The sequence below is a fragment of the Marmota marmota genome, unplaced genomic scaffold, assembly GCF_001458135.2.
Source record: "Marmota marmota marmota unplaced genomic scaffold, marMar, whole genome shotgun sequence".
NCBI classification, from domain to species: Eukaryota; Metazoa; Chordata; class Mammalia; order Rodentia; family Sciuridae; genus Marmota; species Marmota marmota.
The window spans coordinates 22049373-22072801 of NW_026000082.1; the positions used below are offsets into that span (position 1 = coordinate 22049373).

General features: G+C 41.0%; 1 protein-coding gene across 2 annotated transcripts; it reads right to left on the reverse strand.

Moving 5' to 3' along the window:
• Positions 1 to 1870: 1870 nt before the first annotated feature.
• On the reverse strand, positions 1871 to 19954 carry LOC107141634 (erythroblast membrane associated protein (Scianna blood group)). 2 transcript variants are annotated; one of them, XM_048815607.1, is made up of 12 exons: positions 19752 to 19954; positions 14800 to 14889; positions 14169 to 14507; positions 12587 to 12868; positions 10856 to 10972; positions 10206 to 10238; positions 9285 to 9317; positions 7209 to 7229; positions 6101 to 6121; positions 5976 to 6002; positions 5476 to 5502; positions 1871 to 3704 (listed from the first exon to the last, which is right to left on the reverse strand). In XM_048815607.1, the coding sequence occupies exons 2-12, from the start codon at positions 14876 to 14878 to the stop codon at positions 2992 to 2994; spliced, it is 1692 nt and encodes a 563-aa protein (XP_048671564.1). In that variant the 5' UTR covers positions 14879 to 14889; positions 19752 to 19954; the 3' UTR covers positions 1871 to 2991. The 2 variants fall into 2 exon arrangements, with proteins under 2 accessions (XP_048671564.1, XP_048671562.1); XM_048815605.1 differs by lacking the exon at positions 19752 to 19954 and having other exon boundaries at positions 14800 to 16135.
• Between the last annotated feature and the right edge of the window lie 3475 nt (positions 19955 to 23429).

Consider the following 23429-nt stretch of genomic DNA (forward strand, 5'->3'; position numbering starts at 1 on the left):
GTCTTAAGGTTTCCTTCCTTTGAATTGGTGGCCCTTGAGGGTCATCCAGCGAAGCCTTGAGTCTGGAACCTCACTCAAGATTTATAATTAAAATTTAAAGGAGTGTGGATCTGGAAGGGAGTTTAAGGATAATGTAACACAGTCCCCTTATTGAGGAGCTAAATGTTCCCGGTCCAAAAAAACGACCTCCAAGTCTCCCGCGGCGCTGCGCAGGGATTTTTTTCTGGGTCCCATATGCATCCCCAGTTAAATCTGACAGTCGATGCAAGATCACTAAAGTTTCCAGCTTTAGGATTTCGGGTTTTTTGGGTTTCATTTTATAAAGATGATAAAAACTAAGTGAATATGCAGGCTAACTACAGGCTTTTCAATATCTGCATGATATTTTCAGGGCAAAGGTGCGGGGGGTGGGGTGGGGGGAGCTCTGCCTTCAGAGATAGAGAACAGGTTTGTAAACCCAGCACTGCCACCTAGGCATTTGGAGCCCCATTTTCCTCCTCTGTAGAAATTCCTGGCCGATTGTGAGGATTAAATGAGTTCATAGTTAGATTAATTGACTGATGAGATAGATAGAGCTTCTGCTTCCACAAATGTCAGTTTTCGTCTTTACCCGACTCCACTCCACCCCATACCGAGGGATTGAACTCAGGAGGCACTCTACCATTGAGTCAAATTTCCTGCGCTTTTTTTTTTTTTTTTTTTTTTTTTGAGACAAGGGTCTTGCCAAATTGCCCAAACTGACCTCTAATTTGCGATCCTCCTGCCTCAGCCTGGGTAGCTGGGATTACAAGGGTGTGCCACCGTGTAGGGTAGTATCAATTTTCTTTTCTGCTGGTAAATTCTCTTCATGTGCTAGTGGTGATTGTGCACACATGTAATCCCAACGACTGGGAAGGCTGAGAGAGGAGGATCGCATTGCAGGCCAGCGGTGGCAATTTAGTGAAATCCTGTCCCAAAATTTTTTAAATGCAAAGGGCTTGAAATGTAGCACAGTGGTAGAGTACCACTGTCACTTGGTTCAATCATTCATATATATCTCACAATGGGTGTTGCCAGTGTAAACAATGTGAGTTCGTTTTAAGATTGGAATATTCAGGAAAGTGTTTTTAGAACTGAATATGCATGAGAGAAATCAAACACCTGTTGTACACAATTAATTTATAAATTGATAAAAACAAAACATTAGAAGGCAGACTCAAGAATAGAACTATCTTTTTTTATGAACTGTGGTTAAAACTTGCTTCAGTGGACTCAAAAGTGTTTTAAAATCCCAATCCCATAATATGTTTTTCTCTTAGCAGCCCAAAGCCTTTCCCCTTATAAACTTCTTGTTTATAAGGAAAACAGCATAACAAACAATGGATACCAAAAGTTTTATTCAATAACTGTACAAAATCAAAAATATTCTACTCAGTCACTGTGATGGTTAATTTTATGTATCAGCTTGCCTGGGTCACAAAGTACCCAAATATTTGATCAATCATTATTCTGGGTATTTCTGTGAGGATGTTTTTGGATAATATCAACATTTAAATCAGCAAACTGAGTAAAGCAGATTGCTCTCCCTAAAGTAGGTGGGACTCACCCAATCATTTAAATAACTGAAAAGAACAGAAAGTCTGATCCTCCCCCAACCAAGACAGAAATCACCCTACCTGACAGTCTTTGTATGGTATATTAGTTTTTCCCCACCTTCAACTTGAACTGAAAACATTGGTTCTTTCTTGGTCTTGAGGCTGCCAGCTCTATAATCATATGAGCCAAGTCTTATCAATCCTCTTCCCCCACTCGATATATATGTACACACACACACATTCTATTGATTCTGTTTTCTGGGAGAACACTGTTATAAGAGCTAATAGAAAGACCATTAAACAGACAAAAAGATCTAGTTTCTTCTGGGTCACACTGTATATCCATCTGCAAAACGATAGCCAGTGTCTCAACAAATAAGCCATATCACTCCCCAAAATCCGATTCATTATTTTATCCTTCCACCTTCTTATCTTTCGAATAAGAATCCACCAACAACTTCTTTGAAATCAATACTCTCTGACCTAAGAGGCTGTTTGCTGCACAAATAGTCAAGTCTTCCATTATAATGGTCTTGTGGGGGAAAAAAAAACTGTTACTTTTTTCTCATGGGACCTCTCTGAATCTCAGGAAAGTATTCAAAATGGCCAACGCAACAGACTGGCTCTTCTGACTCATCTGCCACAACAGACCTATTCCTCTGTCTCTGTCTGTTCAAGGCCACACACAGCTGAGTTGCTCTGTTATCGCTGTGCTTCCTAACTGTGCTTCTGAGGATCCTCAGAATTATGGCTGCTGTATTTAAAATTCCTGTACCTGATTATCCTCAATATGTAAATTGGCTTTTGAAAAATGTACATTTGCTCTGAATGTCTCCAAACTATGTTATAAACATTATCAAGAAAATAAAAAAAGATGGCATATGTGACCCCTCTGCCCTACCCCAGCTCCTGAAGAAAGAAGGAAGGGTGTATGATTTTATTATTTTTAAAAACCTGACTTTGCGGGCTAGAGGTCTAAACTGAGAGTGAGAAAGAGAAGGATGGGGCCAGAGGTGTGTTGTGGGGGGTGGGGTAAGGGGCAAACAATCCTTGATAGAATAAGTAAGAAGTCAGGGTCTGAGGATCTAATTGCATCACTGAAAGTCCAAATGCAGGATGAATCAGAAGCAAGTACTCAAAAATATCCCCTTGAGTAGAAGACCCTTTCCCTGAATCTTGAGGACACATGTTCAACATCACCTAAACTGAGCATTTGCTTTTCAGGGTTATGGGAACCCTAAAAGAAAGGCAGGGTTCAGAATTGAGCCCTAAAAAAGAAGTGGTACAAATTGAAATCACACAAGGATCTGGATTTCAGTTAAAGGGAAGAGATGTCGCAGGATGAGGTGTGGACCAAGAGACTGATATCCAGAGTCCCCGGGCTGGATGTCATGGGAGCGGGACACAAGGCACAGTTCTAAAAAGAAGGAGCCTTGAGCCCCTGAAGGGCCGGGCCCAGGTCAGAGGGCCAGGACATCCCTGGGGGAAGCTCTGGGGCCTGAGGAGGTAGTAAGGAAGGGTTCACCTTCAGGGACACATCTCCATTAGCATGGCCCTTTCCTTCTGGCTTGGGGACAAGTGAGTCCTCTGATTTCTGGAGTTCTGAACAGATGATTAGAGGCGCTATGTTCTTCCCTCCATCATGAAGACAAGGTTCAAAGAAAGGGCGAAGGGGGCCAGAGAAACTATGAGTGAAAGTAAAGATGTGGGATTTGTCAGTCACGTTGTAGAAGGAGATGATTCCCGCTTCATAGTCCAGGAAAATCCCCACACACCTCGGCGGCTCTTTCAGGCGGAAGGAGGTCTGCGGGGAGGTGAGAGCTTGGTACTCATTACCACGACTCTGTCGCAAAAGCCAGTGTCCATTGGCGGGCGAGGCAGTGACCTTCCCCTTCCTGCTCACCGACTCGCTACACACCCCAAGGATCCATTTGGTCTTGTCTCCCACATACACTTCCCAATAGTGACAGCCAGCCGTGAAGTACTCAAAGCCCAGAACACTGACGACGAAATCAAATCTCTGGGGGTTGTCAGGCACAGGCTGCTTTCTGTCACCAAGCTTCACACATCTCCGATCCTCAGATAGGATGAGTTTGGGATGTGCTGTGTCTGGGTCCAGGGTCACTGCCACTGCAGAAAGTCACAGAGAAATGAGGATTGGGAAGACTAGGTCTTAAGGGATTTTGGGGGGTGTCTTTGGAAAAAGCCATAATCTCTAGGTCTGCAATCACCATCATTGACCCATTTCTTTTCAAGCCTCCTTGTCCCTGCCACATAAAAACCAGAACCATAGAATACTATCTTTCAAGAAGTTGGTCACCTGGCAGGGTACAAAGAGGGGAAAGTGCTTCACCTGTCTGTGAGGCTTCTTTAATCCTTAGGAAATAACATCTTTGTCTTTGATGTTCCAAAGAAATCTAATGAATGATTTAAACATAGACTTTGATGTTAGACTCTACAGCCACATGTCTCAGTCCCAGCTCTGCCATATGCTAGTCACATGACCTTGGGTTTCTTGATCTTCTCTAAGCTTAGCTTCATTATCTGTAAAATGGAACTACTAACAGAGCCTACATCATAGAGCTGTCACATAGATTGCTGAACTAATGCATGAGATTATGCCACATTCCTACAGAGAGTGGAATTGTTGCCTAAAATTATTAGTAGTATAGAGAAAAATAATTCTTGCTTGAATTGTTGGTTATGAAGCTCGCAGTGAGTCTCACTTTTGCCCCAAATAGAGGAAACACATTCTTCTTGGGGAGTTAAATACACAAAATCTATATTCTGTTGAGATGGTGGGAGTAATTAGACTGTGAATGTGAGACAGGAGGCTTTGTGAGTTCCAGAATTCCGACCAACGTGACCCAGTATTCTTTCAAGTGATCATTTCAGAGAGTATAAACGGGAGGGAATTAAAGTTCCTGGAAATGAGCTCAAAGCAGTGAAAAGAACCAATCTACTCAAACAGCAGTAGAATTGCAAATTATAAGGAATAAACTGAAAGAGAAACTTAGAGCCATTAGCACACCTATAATCCCAGCTACACTGGAGGTTGGGGCAGGAGGATCACAAGTTCAAGGTCAGCCTAGCAACTTAGTAAGATTCTGTCTCAAAATTTAAAAACAAAAATTTAAAGGATTGGGGATATAACTCAGTGGTAGACTGAACCCCTGAGTTCAATCTCCAGTGCTGTGAGAGGAACAGGAAACATTAAAAGATGTAAATCTTTTAGAATAAAATTATGAACTTTTTCATAGTCCATATTATTGGGGTATCTTGCCAACCCATACGCTTCTTCTTTGAGAATCTTGTCACTATCACCCAAGAAAATTGGTCCACAGAAAAAGAATGTGAATGTGACAGGTGTATATAAAGAGGAAAAACAGTAACTATTTATCTGATTGTAGTATAGGAAGGACTTTCCAAATCTGAAAGCACTGAAGAGACCACACAGGAAAATATCAATAAAATTGACTTCATAAAAATAAATGCTTGTGTATCCAAAATGTTATAAGGAAATTAAAATGCAAATGAAAAATAATTAAAGGGAACGGGAGCAGACAACTCACAAAGAAGAAATACAAATAACTGATAAACTTAAGGAAAAATCTCAAAAATCATAAAAAATGTGCAAAAAAATCAAACCTAATATTTATCAGTGTTCTAAAAGAGGGTAAACTTTCTAAATCTAAATGTGACTCCTAAAAATCAAAGTTTAAAAAATTTTTGATAATCAAATAAATGGATTTGATTAAAAAAATTTTAAATTGCAGTCTGTATTAGAAAGGAATGGAGCCAAATCTAAGGCTACAGAAGAAAATGATCCTCCTGCCCCAACCTCCAGAGCCTTCAGGAGGATGGGTTCTGAATGTGAATCAATCTGATTAGTATAACTTACCAAAATGTAGCCGGGCTCTTCTCCAGCCTGAAAGACATAAAAGAAGTGCCACAGTTGGGTCATGAATATCTCCCAAAGATCTGTGTATTGAAGGCTTGGTCTCAACCTGTGGCCCTGTTAGGAGGTGATGGAAGGTTTAGGAGATGGGGCATAGTGGAAGGAAGTTAGGTCCTTGGGGATATGCCCTTGAAGAGGATATTGGGATTCTGGCCCATTTTCAGTTTCTCTCTTTGCTACCATGAAGTGAGCAATATCTTCTGCCACACACTCTCACCATGATGTACTGCTTCTCCAAAAGCCCAGTCAACGGGCCAACCAATTATTGACTAAAACCTCCAAAACTGTGAGCCAAAACAAACCTTTCCTCCTTACAAGTTGTCCATCTCAAGTATTTTGTCGTAGTAACAGAGAGCTAGCACAAGGGAATTGTTAAACCAATAAAGAAATCAAGAACTCTCTTAGGGTGGGGATCAAACATAGGGAAAGTGCATCTCACTCACCTGAGTTGGCTGCAGCTCTTTTCAACTCTATGGAAGAAGAAACAAAGCAGGTGAGCTATCACTGAGAACCTCAGGACAACAGGAGATAAGTTGATATGGAGGTTATAAGAATATGAGAAACTTACTCAGTTCCATCCGGAGTTTCTCTAAAGAGTAAAAATAGTTGAACAAATCAGATCAAGGGCTACTACATATCCACAATGTTACTGTCCCATCCTACCCACAGTCCTAGAGCAGATCCTCAATAGGCATACTCTAGAACTTCCCCATTAAGAATGTCTATAATGGCAATATCTTCCAGCTATGGGCCTTGGGTCCCCAAAGATACAGCAGAAGGTTAACAAATTTTTATGTGAGCCAAACCTTACCAGCAGACAAATAACTAATGCCTCTCATATCCACAGGTAATGACAAAATAAATGTGTATAGATTATGGTGGGAAAAGAATAAAACATAAGTTCATTTAAAACTATCACTGAGGGCTGGGGTTGTGGCTCAGCAGTAGAGTGCTCACCTAGCACCTGTGAGGCCCTGGGTTGGATCCTCAACACCACATAAAAAAATAAATAAGCGGCTGGGATTGTGGCTCAGCGGTAGAGCGCTTGCCTAGCACGGGCGGGACCCGGGTTTGATCCTCAGCACCACATAAAAAAAATAAAGGCATTGTGTTGTGTCCATCTACACCAAAAATAAATAAATAAATAAATAAAGGTATTGTGTCAGTATACTAACTACAACTAAAAAAAAAATAAATATTTTTTAAAAAACTATCACTGAATCTCTGTTAGATTTTATTTTCTCCTTGTAAAACAAAATTGACATGTCACATGTCTTCAGATATTTTTTAAATAATAAAAAGATATTCTTATAGATGAAATGGTGGAGGCACCCTGCTCCAGCATATTCAGTCAATGGGGATCCGTCTGCCTTGGACACCACATAAGGAAAGGCCATGACAGGGTGATAAAAGATACTTCCACATGGTTTCACCCATGGGAGCCATTTCTCCTCCTGGTAAAACATTTCCCATTTAGAGACTAGATAACACTTATGCAAGAAAGAGAAGCTGGGAATACTTGAGAAAAGAAGACTCCGAGAGCCAAGGAATTCCCAGTCTCATGGCTTGAATTATCTTGCCCCCTCCCTTCTATCCCAGGAAGTGAAACTGAAATGCTCATCCAAAAGCAGGGATGTCAGCATAAGGAAGTTGTGCTATGGAGGAGTAGAACTTACTCAGGCCTTTATGGAGTCTTCCTAAAAAACAAGAGAGAGAGAGAGTGAGAGAGAGAGAGGAAGGAGTGAGTGATTGGTTCTTGCCCCTTTATCCCTAGGGCCCTAGAAGGCTCACCATCTCTCCCACCATGATGTACTGCCTCCACCCCCAAAAATGGAAAGGGATAATTTTCCATTAGTCCCTAAACCAATACCAATACCATGTCCCATAAATCAGACTCAGGAATCCAGTGGTGCTGGTACCACCTTCTCTGCCCCATCCTAACCCAGATTTTGGTTCCTCTTTTCTCTTTTGAATGTCTGGTTTCATTTCTGCTGTCTGAGTGTTTCCATACGTTTGTAATTGTGGTAATATAGCCTGCTACCCTTTTAGAGTCTGCTGTTGATGATATGATAAATGTATGATATCATATTTGTCACAAATTATTTTTCATTTGCATTGTGTTTTAGCTAGTGTAAAACTAGTTAAAAGCCTGGCATCAACTTGTTGATGTGGCTTTTTGATTCTCTACAGCAACTCCCTGAAGTTAAAATTTTCACAAATTTGGAGGCTGCAGGAGTTTGGGATCATGCTTCACATGCTATGGGAGAGTCTTTGTGGTTTCTCTGGCAGGGTCATCTGGTCCACTTGTTCCCCTACCTTTCATTGGCCCTCCCAGAGAATTAGCATCAAACACCTGAGTCCACCACCAGGCCTTGGGCTAAGGGCTGAGCATGGTTAGACATTTGGTTTTAGAGCAAGGAGGCTAAGTATGTCACAGCTCTTTAGGAGCTTATTGATTCTTTTTTCTCCACATTTTCATTGGTGTATTATAGTTGTACATAATGATGGGATTTTTTGGTTACATATTAGTACATGCACACGGTGGAACACTAAGGGGCTTATGGGTTCTTGTTGCAACTTCCACTACTAACAGCTTCCGTCGACTGTGTCATTTTCTCATACTGAGGCATGTTATGAATCCTCTCAAGAATATGAGTGGCATAGAAGTAGTATTCCTGTTTTACAGAGGCATGGTCTGAAGCTCAGAGGGACATGAAATTGGCTCAAGGTCATCCAGTCAGTAAGTGGCCAAAGAGGCAGGATTCAAACCCAAGTCTGTCTGATTCCTTCATCAGAGGCCCTCAACAATTGGCCTAGGCAGAATGGCCAGAGTGTCTGCTGTGTGCACCCACATTCTTATCAACTTGGAGGAGATATAAGTGGGGGAAGAGAAGAGCTACCAACATCATTGAATTTGGAGCCATCTGGGCCAGTGACTTGTCTTCCCAGAGAAGCTTCAATAGAGAGTCTAACTTTTACCCTCAGTGGTTCACAGCACACATTCAATTAATGAAAATGAAATGGCAAGAAGGGAAAGGAGTTCCAGGCACTATGATAGATTGTTGTTGTTGTTGTTTTTTGTTTTTTTTGTTTTTTTTTTTTGTACCAGGAAGTATTTCTTCTGAGCCACACCCCCAGTCCTTTATATATTTTGTTTTGAGACAGGGTCTCACTAAGTTGCTTAAGTTCTCACTACGTTGCTGATGCTGGCTTTGAACTTGTGATCCTCCTGCCTTCGACTCCCAAACCACTGGCTTTACAGGTGTGCACCACTGCACCCAGCAAAATTGTCTTTTTTAATACTGAAAACAATCAGATAAGAGAACTTATTATTTCCATTTTACAGATGAGGAAACCAAAACTCAGAGCAGCAAAGTGACTTTTCCAAGACCTGTAAGTAAGTGGCAGACTAGGTGTCACAGAGCTTGTGATGCTTCCCTTGTACCCTCTTTTCATGCCATGATCGTAAGGACTCTTAAGATCCTCATACATCCCATATAAACATATCAATATGTTTTAGATGATATGCAGATTTCTTTTTCAGTGATTGGTGGAAAGGCTGATAAAGACAGCTTATGATGATCCAGACCTATTCATTTTGATCTGATGGCCTCCCCTCACTGCCATCAGATCCATAGCCCCTTGATGCTGGAAACTAAATTCCAATAATATTAATTGACTGTTGGTAATTATGTATAAAGAGAAAGAATATGTTACTTGTTCCTTATATTTTACTTTAAATATATAATTACCTTTTTCTTTTGCATGGTCTGCAAGAAGATTTTCTAGAGGAAGGAAAGGAAAAGAAAATGAGATTCTTTGCTATTACTTTGACAATTCCTACTGGTTTACCTGCTCTTGAACCTGTGCACTTCCGTCCATCTTCTCCACTCCCTGATCTAGTCCTTCATCATCTCTTATCTGGGCAACAGAAACGGCAATTCAATTGCCCCCTACATCCTATATTACTCTTTCTGATTATCTTCTCAGAGAGAGATTTCCAAAACACAACTCTGATCAGAAGGTCCCCATTCATTGCTTTACCACTGCTCTTAGGAAAGAGACTAGAATCCTTAATATGACCCACAAGGCCTCCCATGATCCAGCCCTATCATCTCTCCCCTTTGCTCTGTGCCTTATCAGCTCTTCACTTAAATACTACTCTCTCTGACCATCCTTCAAGTCAAACATTACAATCTCAGGCCTCAAGCTGCTTGATTCCTCCTGCTCGGCTTTCATAGAACCTTTTTTGTAGCATTTGTACACATTTATTTGTGTAAATATTTAATTCATATAATCTTCCTGGCTAGTTTGAAAGTTCCAGAAGGGCAGAATCTTTGTCTTCTTTTGCTCACCATTGGATTTCCCAAATCTAGTATGATCCAGGGTCTTTAGTAGACCATTATCAATTATGTATTGACTGAATAAAAGCTACTCCATGTTTAACCTGTGAATAATGAGCTCACAGGCAAAAATCACCAAACACACCAGAAGGCAAGCTATTAAAATAAAAGCTTCTAAAAACCAGAAGCAATGGATTTAGATTCCATCACCACCCCACCAAGGACAGTGGAAGATGGAATTTTCAGGTATACGACTTATATTAGTGGATGCTGGGTATACAAAATTCAGCAAAACAGAAATATTTCCCCCACACAGCCCAGGACACTTACCTACCTCCATCACCTGTTCATAGAGAAGCTTCTCTAGAAGGGAGAGAGAAAAAGGGGTCAGCTGGTCTTTTTTTCTTTCCTTTTTTTTTTTTTTTTGTGTGTGTGTGTGTGTGTATGGTGTTGGGAATTGAACCCAGGGCCTTGTGCATACTAGGCAAGTGATCTACCAACTGAGCTGTACCCCAGCCCTCAGCTGGTCTTTAGGGAGGGTTTTTACTAACAAGCTAATTGTCCCAATATGGACCAAGGGTGTGTGCCCATTTGAAAAGATTAGAGGGAGAGGTGTTGGATTATACAACTCTCCAAGTCCATTGCAATCATGAGATCCTGTGAATGTGATCATTTTAATGAGAGTTTTATCCAAAGAGTATGATTGGATTTCCTAATTAGAAGGCTTCTAATTTATTCATTTATTAAAAGGCTGAGGTGACTGATTATTGTCTAATACCTCAAAGGATAAGAATTCATAGCTCTGCCAAGGGCCTTTCTGCAGTTTATTTTATTCCCTTTACAATGTGAGTCCCTGGGGTGTGGTTCCATCAGTATTCTCCCAAACAACTTGCAGGGTCTCCAACCTATAGATAAGCATCCTGCCTATATCCACTTCCTCCTGGTCTTTTCCCAACCTGGGCTCCCTTCCACCTACTTACCTCTTGATCTTCTTTGCTTCCAGATGAGGCAAATGCCTACTGTGATGAGGAGCCCCAGGACAGGCAGGACCACAGCCAGAGCCACTGCTGAGGAGGAGAGCATTCCCGGGGATGGGGCTGAAACAGAGACCACTAATGAGCACTCCCAGGAAGACATCTGAGAGCTGCTACCTGCCTCAGATGCAAACAGTCAGGTGCATCCCAGCCGCCTTCATAACCTCTAGGGATGACCATCACCTCTTGGTCATCATCTGACCAAGATGGGTGAGGCTCTTTGTTCTCTTGGTAACTCAAACCCTGGAGGACATTAAAGGTAAGTGGGATTTAATGTCTCAGGAAGGGTGTTGATGGCCCTGCCTGAAGTCCATGGGTTCAACTCAGCTTCTCAACCACCATCTCATCCTGCCCCAAACTCAATAGAAAAATAATTCTGCGGGCTGGGGATGTGGCTCAAGTGGTAGCGCGCTCACCTGGTGTGCGTGAGGCACTGGGTTCGATTCTCGGCACCATATAAAAATAAAAATAAAGATATTGTGTCCACCTAAAACTGAAAAATAAATTTAAAAATAATCCTGGGACCTGCAAGGGCTCTGCTGAGTAATCACCCAGCGCCTTCTCATGAGCCGGTCTGCTCCCACTACCTCTCCCTTCAGACCTCTTTGCTCTGGTCTGGAACAGCAGAAAGCAGCCTCTTTGCACCCAGCACAAGAAGGAGCAGCAAAATAAACTCTAGGTGCTATAGCAGCAGGCCTAAAACCTAAGCAGGAGAGGAAGGAGGAAAGGAAGAAGAAAGAGAAAAAAAGAAAAGGAGAGAAGAGGGCTATAACAAGTGGTGGCAAGCCCAAACTGGGTGTGTCTCCTTGCTCAACCATGGTGTGACCCTAGGCTAGAGATCCAGCCTGGTTCCCCTCATCTGTAAAATGGGGGTGATAAGGGTCCCCATCCCCAAGGGCTTGGAGAGACGTAAAGATCAGTCAGGTTAAGCACTTAGCATCCAGAGAGGGACAGTGGCAGTAGAAAGAAAAGAGGGGAGGGGAACAGAAGGATAAAAAAGGGACACAATTAGCAAATGTCCATGACCCCTCTCCACCCCAAGACTCCAGCCACCGTCTAACTTTCATGGCTTTAAAACCACTGTTCTCTGCCATATGACTCCTTATTTCAAGGGTCTTTTAAAAAGGTCTATACCCTTTAACTTATTAATTCTACTTCCAGAAACACATTCTAAGAAAATAATCAGAGTCACCTCTCAAACACATGCAAAAACGTTCATCACATCATTAGTGGTAATGTGAGGAGAAATTGGAAAACATTCAGAACTAGGTTTTGATTGATCTTAGTCTTCCATAGCTGTACAATGGAATACTATGCAGCCCCTAAAATCATAAGAAGAGTTACTTAAGGACATGGACAAAATATACTCATGATGGGAAGTGAAGGGAAATCCCAGTACAAGAATACATACACACAAGCACACACAGAGACACACACAGACACCATTCAGCAGTACATGCAACTATTAGTCTTGTAAGAAATACACCAAGATGTTAGCAGTATTTCTCTACAAGTTGTGACATCATAGGCCATTTTTTGGTTTCTTTAAAATCTTCTATACTTTCAAGTTTTCTACAATATACGAGCTGTATTCTTAGAAATTAAAGCATTTAAAAGGTCTTTATAAGGTTTCCAGTAGGGTAGGAGATTCCTTCAGACCTATCATGTGGCCTTTACCTTCTATAAGCATGGCTGTGGTCTTCTCTCGGCCAAGGACCATGTTGCGGATGGTGCAGGACACGTTCCCCAGAGTGTTGTCCCTGATTCTGCTGGACACTGCTGTTCGGAAGAGTCCGGTTGCGTCCAGGGTGTGATCCTCAGACAGGGATAGAAGCCTCCTGCCTTCCGGGTCCCTCCATTGGGCCCAAGGCTGTGGGAACCATCCCACCGACCTGCACACAAGCTGGATCCAACCAGCATTGTAGCCCTTCATGTGGATGTAAGGATCAGAACCTAGAACTGGAGAGCAGAGACTACCTGGCTGAACCAGCCCAGAAATAGATTGACAGGGCCTCAGCAAGGGCATGGTTCTAGCCAGAGCCCTCGTCTACTTCTGATGAACTGTTATTGACACTTTAATGCCTACTTTCTCCTCACTCCTCCATTCTCCTCCCAATGGGATAAGACAGTGTCTAGCTTTACCCAAATAAAATTGAAATCCACCCAAAGCTGTAAGTGCCCATGATACCTGGTCTTCTGATACCTTGTTCCCCACTTTCCAGGATTTTAAAAAATTTTTATTTATTGATTGATTGATTGTAATACTAGGGATTGAACCCAAAGACACTCTACCCCTGACCTACAACCCCAGCCCTTTTAATTTTTTATTTTGAGATAGGATCTCACTAAGTTGACAGTGCTAGCCTCAAACTTGCGATCCTCTTGCCTCAGCCTCTCCAGTTGCTGGGATTACAGGGATGTACCACCACACCCAGTTAGCACCTCAGTCCCTTTTAAAAATTTATTTTGCACCCCAAAGGACCTGTGTTTAGAAAGAGTCTTTGGGGGCTGAGGATATAGCTCAGTAGGTAGAGTGCATGCACAAGGCAACGGGTTCAATCCCCAGCACCACAAAAAAAAAAAGAGAAAAAAAAAAAAGAAAACCAGAAGAGTCTTTGTACCACCTATTGTGTTTTTGGTTTTCAGGGCTGGGGATCAAACCCAGGGCCTCACTCACACCGACTTGGTGAGTACTCTAACTCTGAGCCACTTCCTCAGCCCTTGTATATTTTAAAGGAATTGATTTACTTGCTCTTTTCAGAGTGTGACTAAGCTATGACCAAAATCAGTGTGGTATCACTCAAGCAAATGCAAAGGACTTGGGTTGGGTTGAGTTTTGGGTAGGCTGATTTTTTAAATATTGAAGATAGTTTGAGAAACACTGCCTCTACCTTCCTGGCTCTTTAAGTATTCTGGAAGCCCAGAAGAGGACCCATTCAGTATATCCACGTCACATCCAGGATTCTGGCCCTTGAGGACTTTTCCTTACAATTGTAGTTACGAGTTCCTTAATAATAAGGGCAAAGAACCAGGATCTGCATTGCACAGTGTTTTTCAAAGTCCCTGTCCCTTCCTCATCAGAAAGAGTCACTGCTTCCACCAAAATCAGTGGGACCAAATGGTAAGGCTGAACCATCCAAGCAGTAAAAACTGTGCTTGCAGATCAAAGAAAATTCTAGATAAGGAGGGACAAAGCAGGTATTGACAAAGCCTATCTAACTGCCACAAATGACCCCAGGCACCTCAACCCCATCCTAACCTGCAACCTGAAGAGTCACGGTCCCCTCTCGACTCAGGTTTCCGACCTGGATCTGACATTGGTATGGACCTCGATCCTCAAGGGTCACATTGCGGATCTGTAGAGTGACTTTTCCCTCTTGGATGTCTCTCACCAGCGTCGTCCTGCCCTTATATTCCGGAATCAGATCTTCATCCCTGTCCTTTCCATCCCGGAACACGTGAACAGTCTGGGAGCGTTGCGATTGGGAGGGCCGCAGCCACCTTATCTGCATGGGCATCGACACCGGCCAGAGAGACAGAGGGCAGAGCAGCTCGGCTGTGCCCCCTAGAGGGGCGAGGTGGAACTTGCTGACATCTCCTGGGAGGCGCCGGGAAGGGGGGGCGGGAAAGATAATAAGGATCTGGGAGGGGAGGATGCAGGAGGAACGACTTCGGAAGGGATGGAAAGAAATGTGGCAGAAAGAACTTGGGAAGGGATAAGGACGGGGATATACTGGGGGAAGGATATAGCCTAGGAAAAGCACTGGGAAGGATTGGGAGAAAAAGGGAACCCCCAAAGAAATAAGATCTCAAGCCACGCCTCCTCATTCTGGAGACTCCAAGGTCAGACGTCTTGTCCCTGGCAGGGAAAGAAATTCCTAAACTCCTACCTGACAGGTGCCCAGGCATCTGCAGGATGACCAGAGTGATGAGGCAGCTAGAGAACCAGGAGCCAGGGGAACTTGCCATCTCCTTCCGAACTAAGACAGACAAGAGAAGAACTCTGGTGAGCTTGACAGGAGGGACCGTATCACCTAGGAGGTGGGGCTGAGACCCAGACCCCATGGCCCGCGTTCAAGAACTATACAGACCTGCTTCCAAGTCCAGCTCCACTACTTACTCCCTTGTAACAGGGTGACTGAACTTCTTTGAAATGCTGTTTCTTCATCTTTATAATGGGTACAATAACCATGCCTCCTTGCAGCATTATTGTGAAGGTAGAAGGAGCTAAGTGCTCTGGGAGCCTTAAATCTATAAAAACTATGAATGAGGATAATGATGGGGATGAGACAAGTGAACACTGAGTGTGATTTAGAAGGCAAAAGGAAGAGTCTGGGAGAATGAGAACGTATACCCAGAACTAAGCAAGTAAGTACTGGTCAGACTACTGGCCTCTTGCATTTAGTTTCCAGGCCAGGCTTGAGAAATGCCTGTTTCAAACTAATCTTCACCCACCATATAGCTTGGAGCTCCTCCCTAACGGTCTTTTAAGTTGACATGCAACAAACTAATCTTCAAGCTCTTTCCCGTTCATCATAAAGGTACTAATCCTACAAACTCGGGATCTGGAGTTGAAAAGACTTGGGTTAAAGTCTTAACTCTACCCATTTACTATCCCCAGGAAAGCTGTATAACATCTGCACCTTTCAGGTTCCTAACCTATAAGAGGAGGCCTTCTTCACAGGAGATTGAGAGGATTCAAAGGCAGGAAAGCGCAAAGCACAGACCACAGCTGCACACAGGACAATATGGAGATGTTATTATTACTGAACTATTCCTGGAAGGTAGAGATCACTGTGTGCACTGCCCAAGGGACACCCCACAGTGTTCCTACTGTGAAACTCTGCCCCCACCTACTTGCTACTGTCTGAGACTCCTTCAACAGGAAACAGAATTTCTCATGCTACAGTGAGGATAAAGTTTATGTACAGTCTTAGAAGACAGAACTCTCAAATTCTCACAGTTTCAGATCCTTTCCAAAGAGGAGGTTTTTGTAGAGGTCAGCAAGCCTGTTCCCACAAGGTCATAGATTGGACACAAATGAGACTTGGAAGGGGTGTCAAAGGGAGAAGCCAAAGGTGAACTTCAAGCTCTGAACACATTATTGCTTCAAACATCCAATTCTGTTTTTCTCATGGCAAAACACACACTGGTTTAGAGTTGGTTTTGTTTTTTAATCATGATGCATACAACATACCCTGTAATCCCACATGACAGGAGGCCAAAGTGAGGTTAAGATTACATTACGACAATTCATATTCATTCATTCATATTCTCTCTCTCTCTCTCTTTTCACGCCTTTTCAACNTACTCGACCACTGAGCCACACCCCCACAGAAAATGAAGTTAATAATTGTACCTACCTTGTAGAGAGGGTTATAGTGAAGTGATTTGCACTGGACGCTGGAAATTTAAAAAGCAAGTGAGGTTCTATCAGGTTGTTGCTCTGTGTAAAAAGGCAATTGAGGTGACTTCAGGAGAGGAGTCTCCCTGAAGCACATCACCAAGCTGCCAATGAATGGAAAGCAGCCCTATGAACAGACGAACCTAAGAAAGGATGACGTCAGAAGTAGAGTACTCACTCTCCAGTCACAAGAGCAAAGCAAGGGAAAACCATGATTAAGCATCACTTGTCTTCCTTTGAATACTCAAATATGATAAACAGCAATAATACCCAGCGTCGTCACACACATGGGCAAACTCTCTTTCACAAGGACAATTTAGCAATAATTATAAAATGATTCAAGAATATGCCAAGTTTTAATTCATAAATTTCACTTCCAGAAAATGATCCCAAGGAAATAAATAAGGATTTGCATAGGGGTTTAATGATGAGGATGAGCATCACACAGTTATTCATTAAAAAAAAAAAAAAACAACAACTAAAAACAACCTACTAAAATGGGAACAGTTAACTATTTATGGTACATTCTTACAATGGAATACTACAAAGCATTTCATAATCACATGGGAGAAAAATCTTTAATAGCCCTGAGGAATTGTCACTACAATAAGTTTTTAAAAACTATATATAGTATGATGATTTGGAAGAAAATAGGCAAGAATGTAGATATTAAACAGTGGCTACTCCTGAGTGTAGGGAGAGGATTAAGGTCATCCTATGGTTTTTGTTGTGTATTTTCCTTTATATTTTCCAAATTTTCTGCCTCAAATATATAGTATTTTGATTGTCAGAAAACAAAGTTATTAAGAGGAGGAGGAGATGCCTGATCAAGAAGGGAAGGAGGATGGTAGAATGTGATGGACATCATTATACAAAGTACATACATGAAGACTTGAATTAGGTGTCAACATACTTTATATACAAACAGAGATACAAAAATTGTGGTATATATGTGTATTAAGAATTGTAATGCAAAAAAACCACAAAGTACATGTATAAAGACATGAATTGGCGTGAACATACTTTACATACAGAGATATGAAAAATTGTGCCCTATATGTGTAATAAGAATTGTAATGCTTTCCACTGCTGTCGTGTATTTTAAAAAGAAAAAAGAAAGAAAGAAAAAAGAAGAAGGGAAGGAGAAAGAACAGAAGCAGAGCTGGAGGTCCCCATGGAGTCGAGTACACAGATGCTGTAGGTAGCTACAGTAGCTCAGTGGGGACCTCTAGCCCACAGTGTAGAGGGTAAGATTAAGAAGCACTGCCAGTGGGTATTTTTTAATGGATGTAAGAACCATTTGGTCACCATATGGATTTCTAGGATTGATTCTTCTGATCTGATTGGCCAGAATGGCCCTTCCCCCATCATGTTCTCATGTAACATGTATGAACATTATAGTACTCACTATTATATTAGTGTATGACTGAATTAACATGGACATACATGTCCATTTTTTCTTTTTTGGTACCAGGGATTGAACTCAGGGGTACTCGACCACTGAGCCATATCTCCAGTCCTATTTTATATTTTATTTACAGACAGGGTCTCACTGAGTTGTTTAGTGCTTCACCTTTGCTGAGGCTGGTTTTGAACTCGCGATTCTCCTGTCTCAGCCTCCCAAGCCGCTGGGATTACAGGCATCAAATATATTTTTAATTGCAATATGGTTCTATATTAACAATAGCTCCCATTTATTGCATCTTAGATACTCTAAGAATACTGTCTTTAGTACTGACAACAACTGTGAAAGAAGATATTGTTGACCTTTTACAATTAGAACAAGCAAGGCAATTATGCACACGTTGAGGTACTATGCAAGTGAAATTGCCAGAACTTTTCTGGAAGCAGAATGCAAAACATGGGTAAATAGATGCATGAATGAATGAATGTTTGCATGCATAGATCTGTCATGAGTTACAAAATGATCAAATGATTCCTCACTTTACAGAATAATTATCATGGAATTCCTTTATGAAGATATTTCCCCTAATAAATATAAAACATGATTTCACTTCCTAAAGTTTAACATACATGCCACGATTTGGGGCTTTTTCTCTCCTATTTATTGTAAGAAAGTCTAGAAATCCCCCTTTCAATTTTGAATCATTTATAATATTCTTCGAATCTTTCTTTTTTAATTTTTAGTTGCAGATGGGCACAATACCTTTGTTTATTTATTTATTTACTTACACTCTTACTTTTTATGTGGTGCTGAGAATTGAACCCAGTGCCTCATACATGCTAGGCAAGCACTTTACCACTGAGCTATAACCCCAGCTCAATTATTCAAATCTTTTTTCCATGCATGTATATAACCTTTTAAAAAAAATAGGGTATGCTGTATCATCTTGATATCTGATATTTTCACCAAGCACTACAGGATACACATTTTCCAATACCACTAAATATTTTTAATGGCTCCAGTATTCAATCACAAACATTGAGAATTTTTAAAATAATTTCAATTGTAGGATATCTCCATTGTTTTCTAATGCATGGCTGTTCTGAACATTGCTACAAGCGATGTTCATTTGATTGATGGGCTGGAATCAGGAGGCTTAGTCCTAATGGTGGAGTGGCCCCTAACTACCTGTATGACTTTACATGGTTAAGCAAGTCATTTAAACTCTTAGGCCTTGAGTTTCTCATCTTCAAAATAGGACTTTTAATTTGCATTACCAAACTGCCCGTCAGAAAGCTCATATCAATTTTCAAAGTATGATAAATTACTTATTTCCTCCCACAACCTCGCCCTCAGTAGATATTATAAATTAAAAATTTCTTCTTGTTGTTGCTTTAGTGAGTAACAAAATGGCATCTCTTTTCTAAAAATGTAATGGTCTTTCATTTTCATTTGAATTTCTTTGATAACTCATTTATTATTTGGGTTTTGTCAATGATCTGCCTATGTATTTTGTTCATTTTTTGTTGGAGGGTTTGTTTCTTAATAGTTTCCAAAATGATTCATATAAGTAAGCAATTTTTTTCCACTACACATGTTGGAAATATTTTTCCCCAGGCAGTCATTTACATTTTAAATTTGAAACTGTTGAATTTTAAAAACTTATAAATCAGAAAAAAAAAAAAAAAGATTACAACAGACAGTCCCTTGCCAATCCCAAGCAGTTTAAGAAAACCCTGCCAGTCTACAAATGATCGGTCTGAAATCGCACAGCACAGGACCCAGAAGATAGTACAGGCTAAATACACATTGGTTATAATATTAATAATGATGACAGTAATAGCTAGAGTCTTTAGATAAGTCTGTCTGTCCTTGTCCCCTTTTATGTTCTTTAAATGACAGTTAATCGCTGTCCAATTTCATCCTTTAAGACATTCTTGAATAAGAAGAAAAAGGATTATTTCTCCACTGAACCTCAGAATCCCAAGAAATCTAAAGGATTAAAAAGAATGAAAAGAGGAAAGAGAACTCACCACTTCTGGGAACAGGGTCTCTTGTCCTTCAGCAACAGAGCTGGAGTTTCCAAGCCGGGAACTCTCCTTGCCCCAAGTAGGGGGGTCAGGCACCAGGCCAGAGGATCAGGAAGGGTCCCAGGAGGAGAGCCTGGGGAGAGTTCATATTTTATTCTAAAGACCAAAGCCCCAAGCCAGGGGCTCCCTCTGCCCCACTGACTCCCTTCTTGCTGTCTCTATAAACAAACAAGCAACGCCCTGCCTGCCTGTCTGTTTCTGATAAAGGAGCAGACCAAAGAGGAGACTCCCTAAAAGCGAGGGAACCACTGGGGGCCATTGGGCCTAAGGGACCTTTATCCTGACTCCCTTTTCCTCCACTGCTCACAGCCAATAATGGTTCCTTCTGCTATAATTTGATCCTATCACACCCTTTTCGAAAAGCTTGCCCCCCTTCACCTTTCAAATCAGAGTAAATTAGAAGATTGGTTTCAGAGACACCCACGAATTAGCCACGTTCTTTAATTCACTACCTTTATCTCCAACCACACCTTGATGTGTGTTTTCCAATAAGCAAACGTGCTTACTGTCCCTCAACATGTGATAAACTCTTTCCCTCCTGTCTTAATCCATAATCCTATACCCACAATATCCATAATTTATTCTTAATAATGTATTGTATTCTTGTAGTACTTTGAACTTTATAAAGATGCACTCATTACACAGTGAGTACAATGATTTCCTTTTTTCACTCAATATTATTTTCTAAATCTAGCAGGTTCTTGTGGTGGCCCATACCATGGTCCCTCAATTCATCCAGTTTCAGAGTAACTGAGACCTGAAGGCAAGCTGCCAGTGTGCCACCTCACAGGCACAGCACTTCTTTGCTTACCTGTGTCCCAGACTCTACAAAGTTTCTGTAGGCTTTTTAGCCTGTGGGAAACCCCAAAGTTCACCCAAGTTAATGCCCTAGGGGCATCAGCCAGTGGTAATGGGAGTCAGTGGGAAATGCCCCAACCTCACACCTTCAGAGGGACACTTCTGAGCCATATTCTAGTTGATTCCTCGGAGAGTTCCCAATGGGACTGAGCAGGGCAGCCTATAGTCATAAGTAGCTCAATACTGCCCATTATCTCAGCTTTTCTTCCTTTTTTCTCACTCCCATTTCTAAATAAATTTGCATGGAAGGGTTTGCTTCACACTCTGCTTTAAGACACTGGAATTCACTCAAAGTACAAGGCCCAGCACCAATCTCCAGCATCTCCAAAGGAAAGAAAATGAAAGGAAACTCACCCAGATTGCTTCACGGAGTTCAAGAACATTCATTCACTGCTGTATAGTAGCAAATATATCAAGTTTGTCTGGTCCCTTGTTTAAAGAAATGTGGGTTATTTCTTTTTCTTTTACAAACAGTGATGCTCTGAAATTCTTCCTCCTTCCTTCCTTCCTTCCTTTCTTCCTTCCTTCCTTCCTTCCTTCCTTTTTCTTCTGTTACTGGGGATTGAGCCCATGGCTTTACACATGCTAGGCAAGCACTCTACCACTAAGCCACATCCCCGGACCTGAAATTCATGATAGAACCATTTCCCAGTTTCTAAGTACAAACTCCTTCAGGACTGCAGTTCTCAGTGTGTGTGGTGTGATCCATGAGCCCTGAAAATCCCTGAGACCCTTTCAGGAGGTCCACAAGGCAGGTCAAAATGATGTTCATATTAACACAATGGTGCTATTTGCCTTTTTCACTGTGTTGACATTTCAGGGACACCACAAAAGCAATGATGGACAAAACTGCTGGCAACTTAATGCACATCAATGAGTGACACCAAACTGCAGTGAAAGCTACCAATTTTATTACATCTCAACACTTGGAGACATACTTTTTCAATATTCTGTGAAATCAAAGGGGAAGGAAACAGTTCTGCTGCTTCTCAGTCTTACAACTTTCTCAAGGACACACATAGTGGTGGTTGACCTGTGGGCTGAAGAAGTCACTCAACTCACGGAGTGTCACTCTTACCTGGGAGGACAGCTCACAAACTATGGTCACTCAGATTTTGGACTTGTCGGGCATTTTCTCCCAAAGGAAAGAGGCATACCTGTTATCTCAAGAAGAACAACTGGCAGTGTTAATTGCCAAGGAGAAAATACAGTCTTTTGAGTGAAAATTAAAATTCTGAAAAACTCTTATCTGTTACCATGAGCCTAATAACTTCCAAGTAATGAAAGACCTTTCTGATGAGATTGGTAATGGTATGGCTGAGTGGGATTTCTTAATATTGTATAATGAAATGTGTCAACCTTTGGAAGATCCGCATATGTCAGCATACCAATAATTTCCAGGTGACCAATGCACATCTTGCAAAATCATGCACAGGAAAAGATCCATTCAAAATGCAAGATCTACTAGTGGGTCTTACTATAATGGAGTACAAGAAGCTCATTGCTACGGTTTCAGAGTCCATGTCTCAATTAACCTTTAGGAAGCTACCACTTGCTGAGTTTTGGCACGGTGTCAAAGAAGAGTATTCAAGATTAGCTAAAAAGGCTGTCAAAATGCTCCTTTTCCAATCATATACACTTCAATCACACAACATGCTGCTGCAGATTGGAAGAAACAGCTGATATGAGAATACAGCTGTCTCCTTAAGTGACTGTCTAGCCACTTAAGATTTCCAGAAATATAAAACAGTGCCACTCTCCTGAATTTTTTTTTCTCAGAGAATAGTTGTTTTTTTTTTACGAAAACATGTTATTTATGTTAACATGTAATATGCATATTACGTTTATTTTAAGTGAAGCGATAGTTATATTTACTATTTATCAGTTTTAACTTCTTTTAACCAACACATCATTGCACCCATGTATGGGGTATAGTGTGATAATTTGATACATGTACAAAATGCACAGTGATCAAGTCAGGGTAATTAGCATTTTCATCTCTTCACACATTTAACATTCATTTGTGTTTGAAAACAAAAGTTGGGAAACTTCAAACTCCTCTCTTCTAGTTATTTTTAAACATATAATAAATTGTTGTAAACTATAGTCACCCTACTGTTACCATAAGACACTAGAACTTATTCCTTCTAACTGTATTTTGGTACCCATCATAAACTTTTCTCATTTCCATCACCCCAAGTTTTAATTTCTAATCTGGCAAATTTTGAAAAGCATAACCCAAATAATTGAAGCTCTTTGAGATCCTCAATAATTTTAAGAGTGTAAAGTTTTCCTGAGAATATGTACCTGGAAGTGGTATTGTGAGGGTGTAGCTGATATTCAATTGCATTCCAAAGTGATTGTACCAACTTATAATTTAACTTTCTTTTTTATATATTTATTTTTTAGTTGAACACAATACCTTTATTTTATTTATTTGTACCTTTATTTTATTTATTTATTTTTATGTGGTGCTGAGGATTGAACCCAGGGCTTTGCACATGCGATGCGAGCATTCTACTGCTGAGCCACAACCCCAGCTCCTAATTTAATTTTCATAATTAGTATTTTTACTACTTCCTCAAGGAATGCATTAATTTTATCAAATAATCTAAATCACATTTAAAATGAATTTCTTCTCTGAAATTTTCTTTTTGGGTTTATAACCTCGGGATAAAAATAGATAAAATAGATATCACTCATTGTAATCCCCCAAATCTAGTGACAACCTCTATGATATTTTTGGCCTGTATGCTTACACAC

Coding starts and splice junctions, on each gene's coding strand:
- LOC107141634 (XM_048815605.1), bottom strand. CDS start 14,974: ATGGGGTCTGGGTCTCAGCCCCACCTCCTAGGTGATACGGTCCCTCCT. Junction 12,869..14,168: donor CGTGACTCTTCAGGTTGCAG/GTTAGGATGGGG, acceptor TCTGCTCTCCAG/TTCTAGGTTCTGATCCTTAC. Junction 10,239..10,855: donor GAAGCAAAGAAGATCAAGAG/GTAAGTAGGTGG, acceptor TCTCCCTTCTAG/AGAAGCTTCTCTATGAACAG.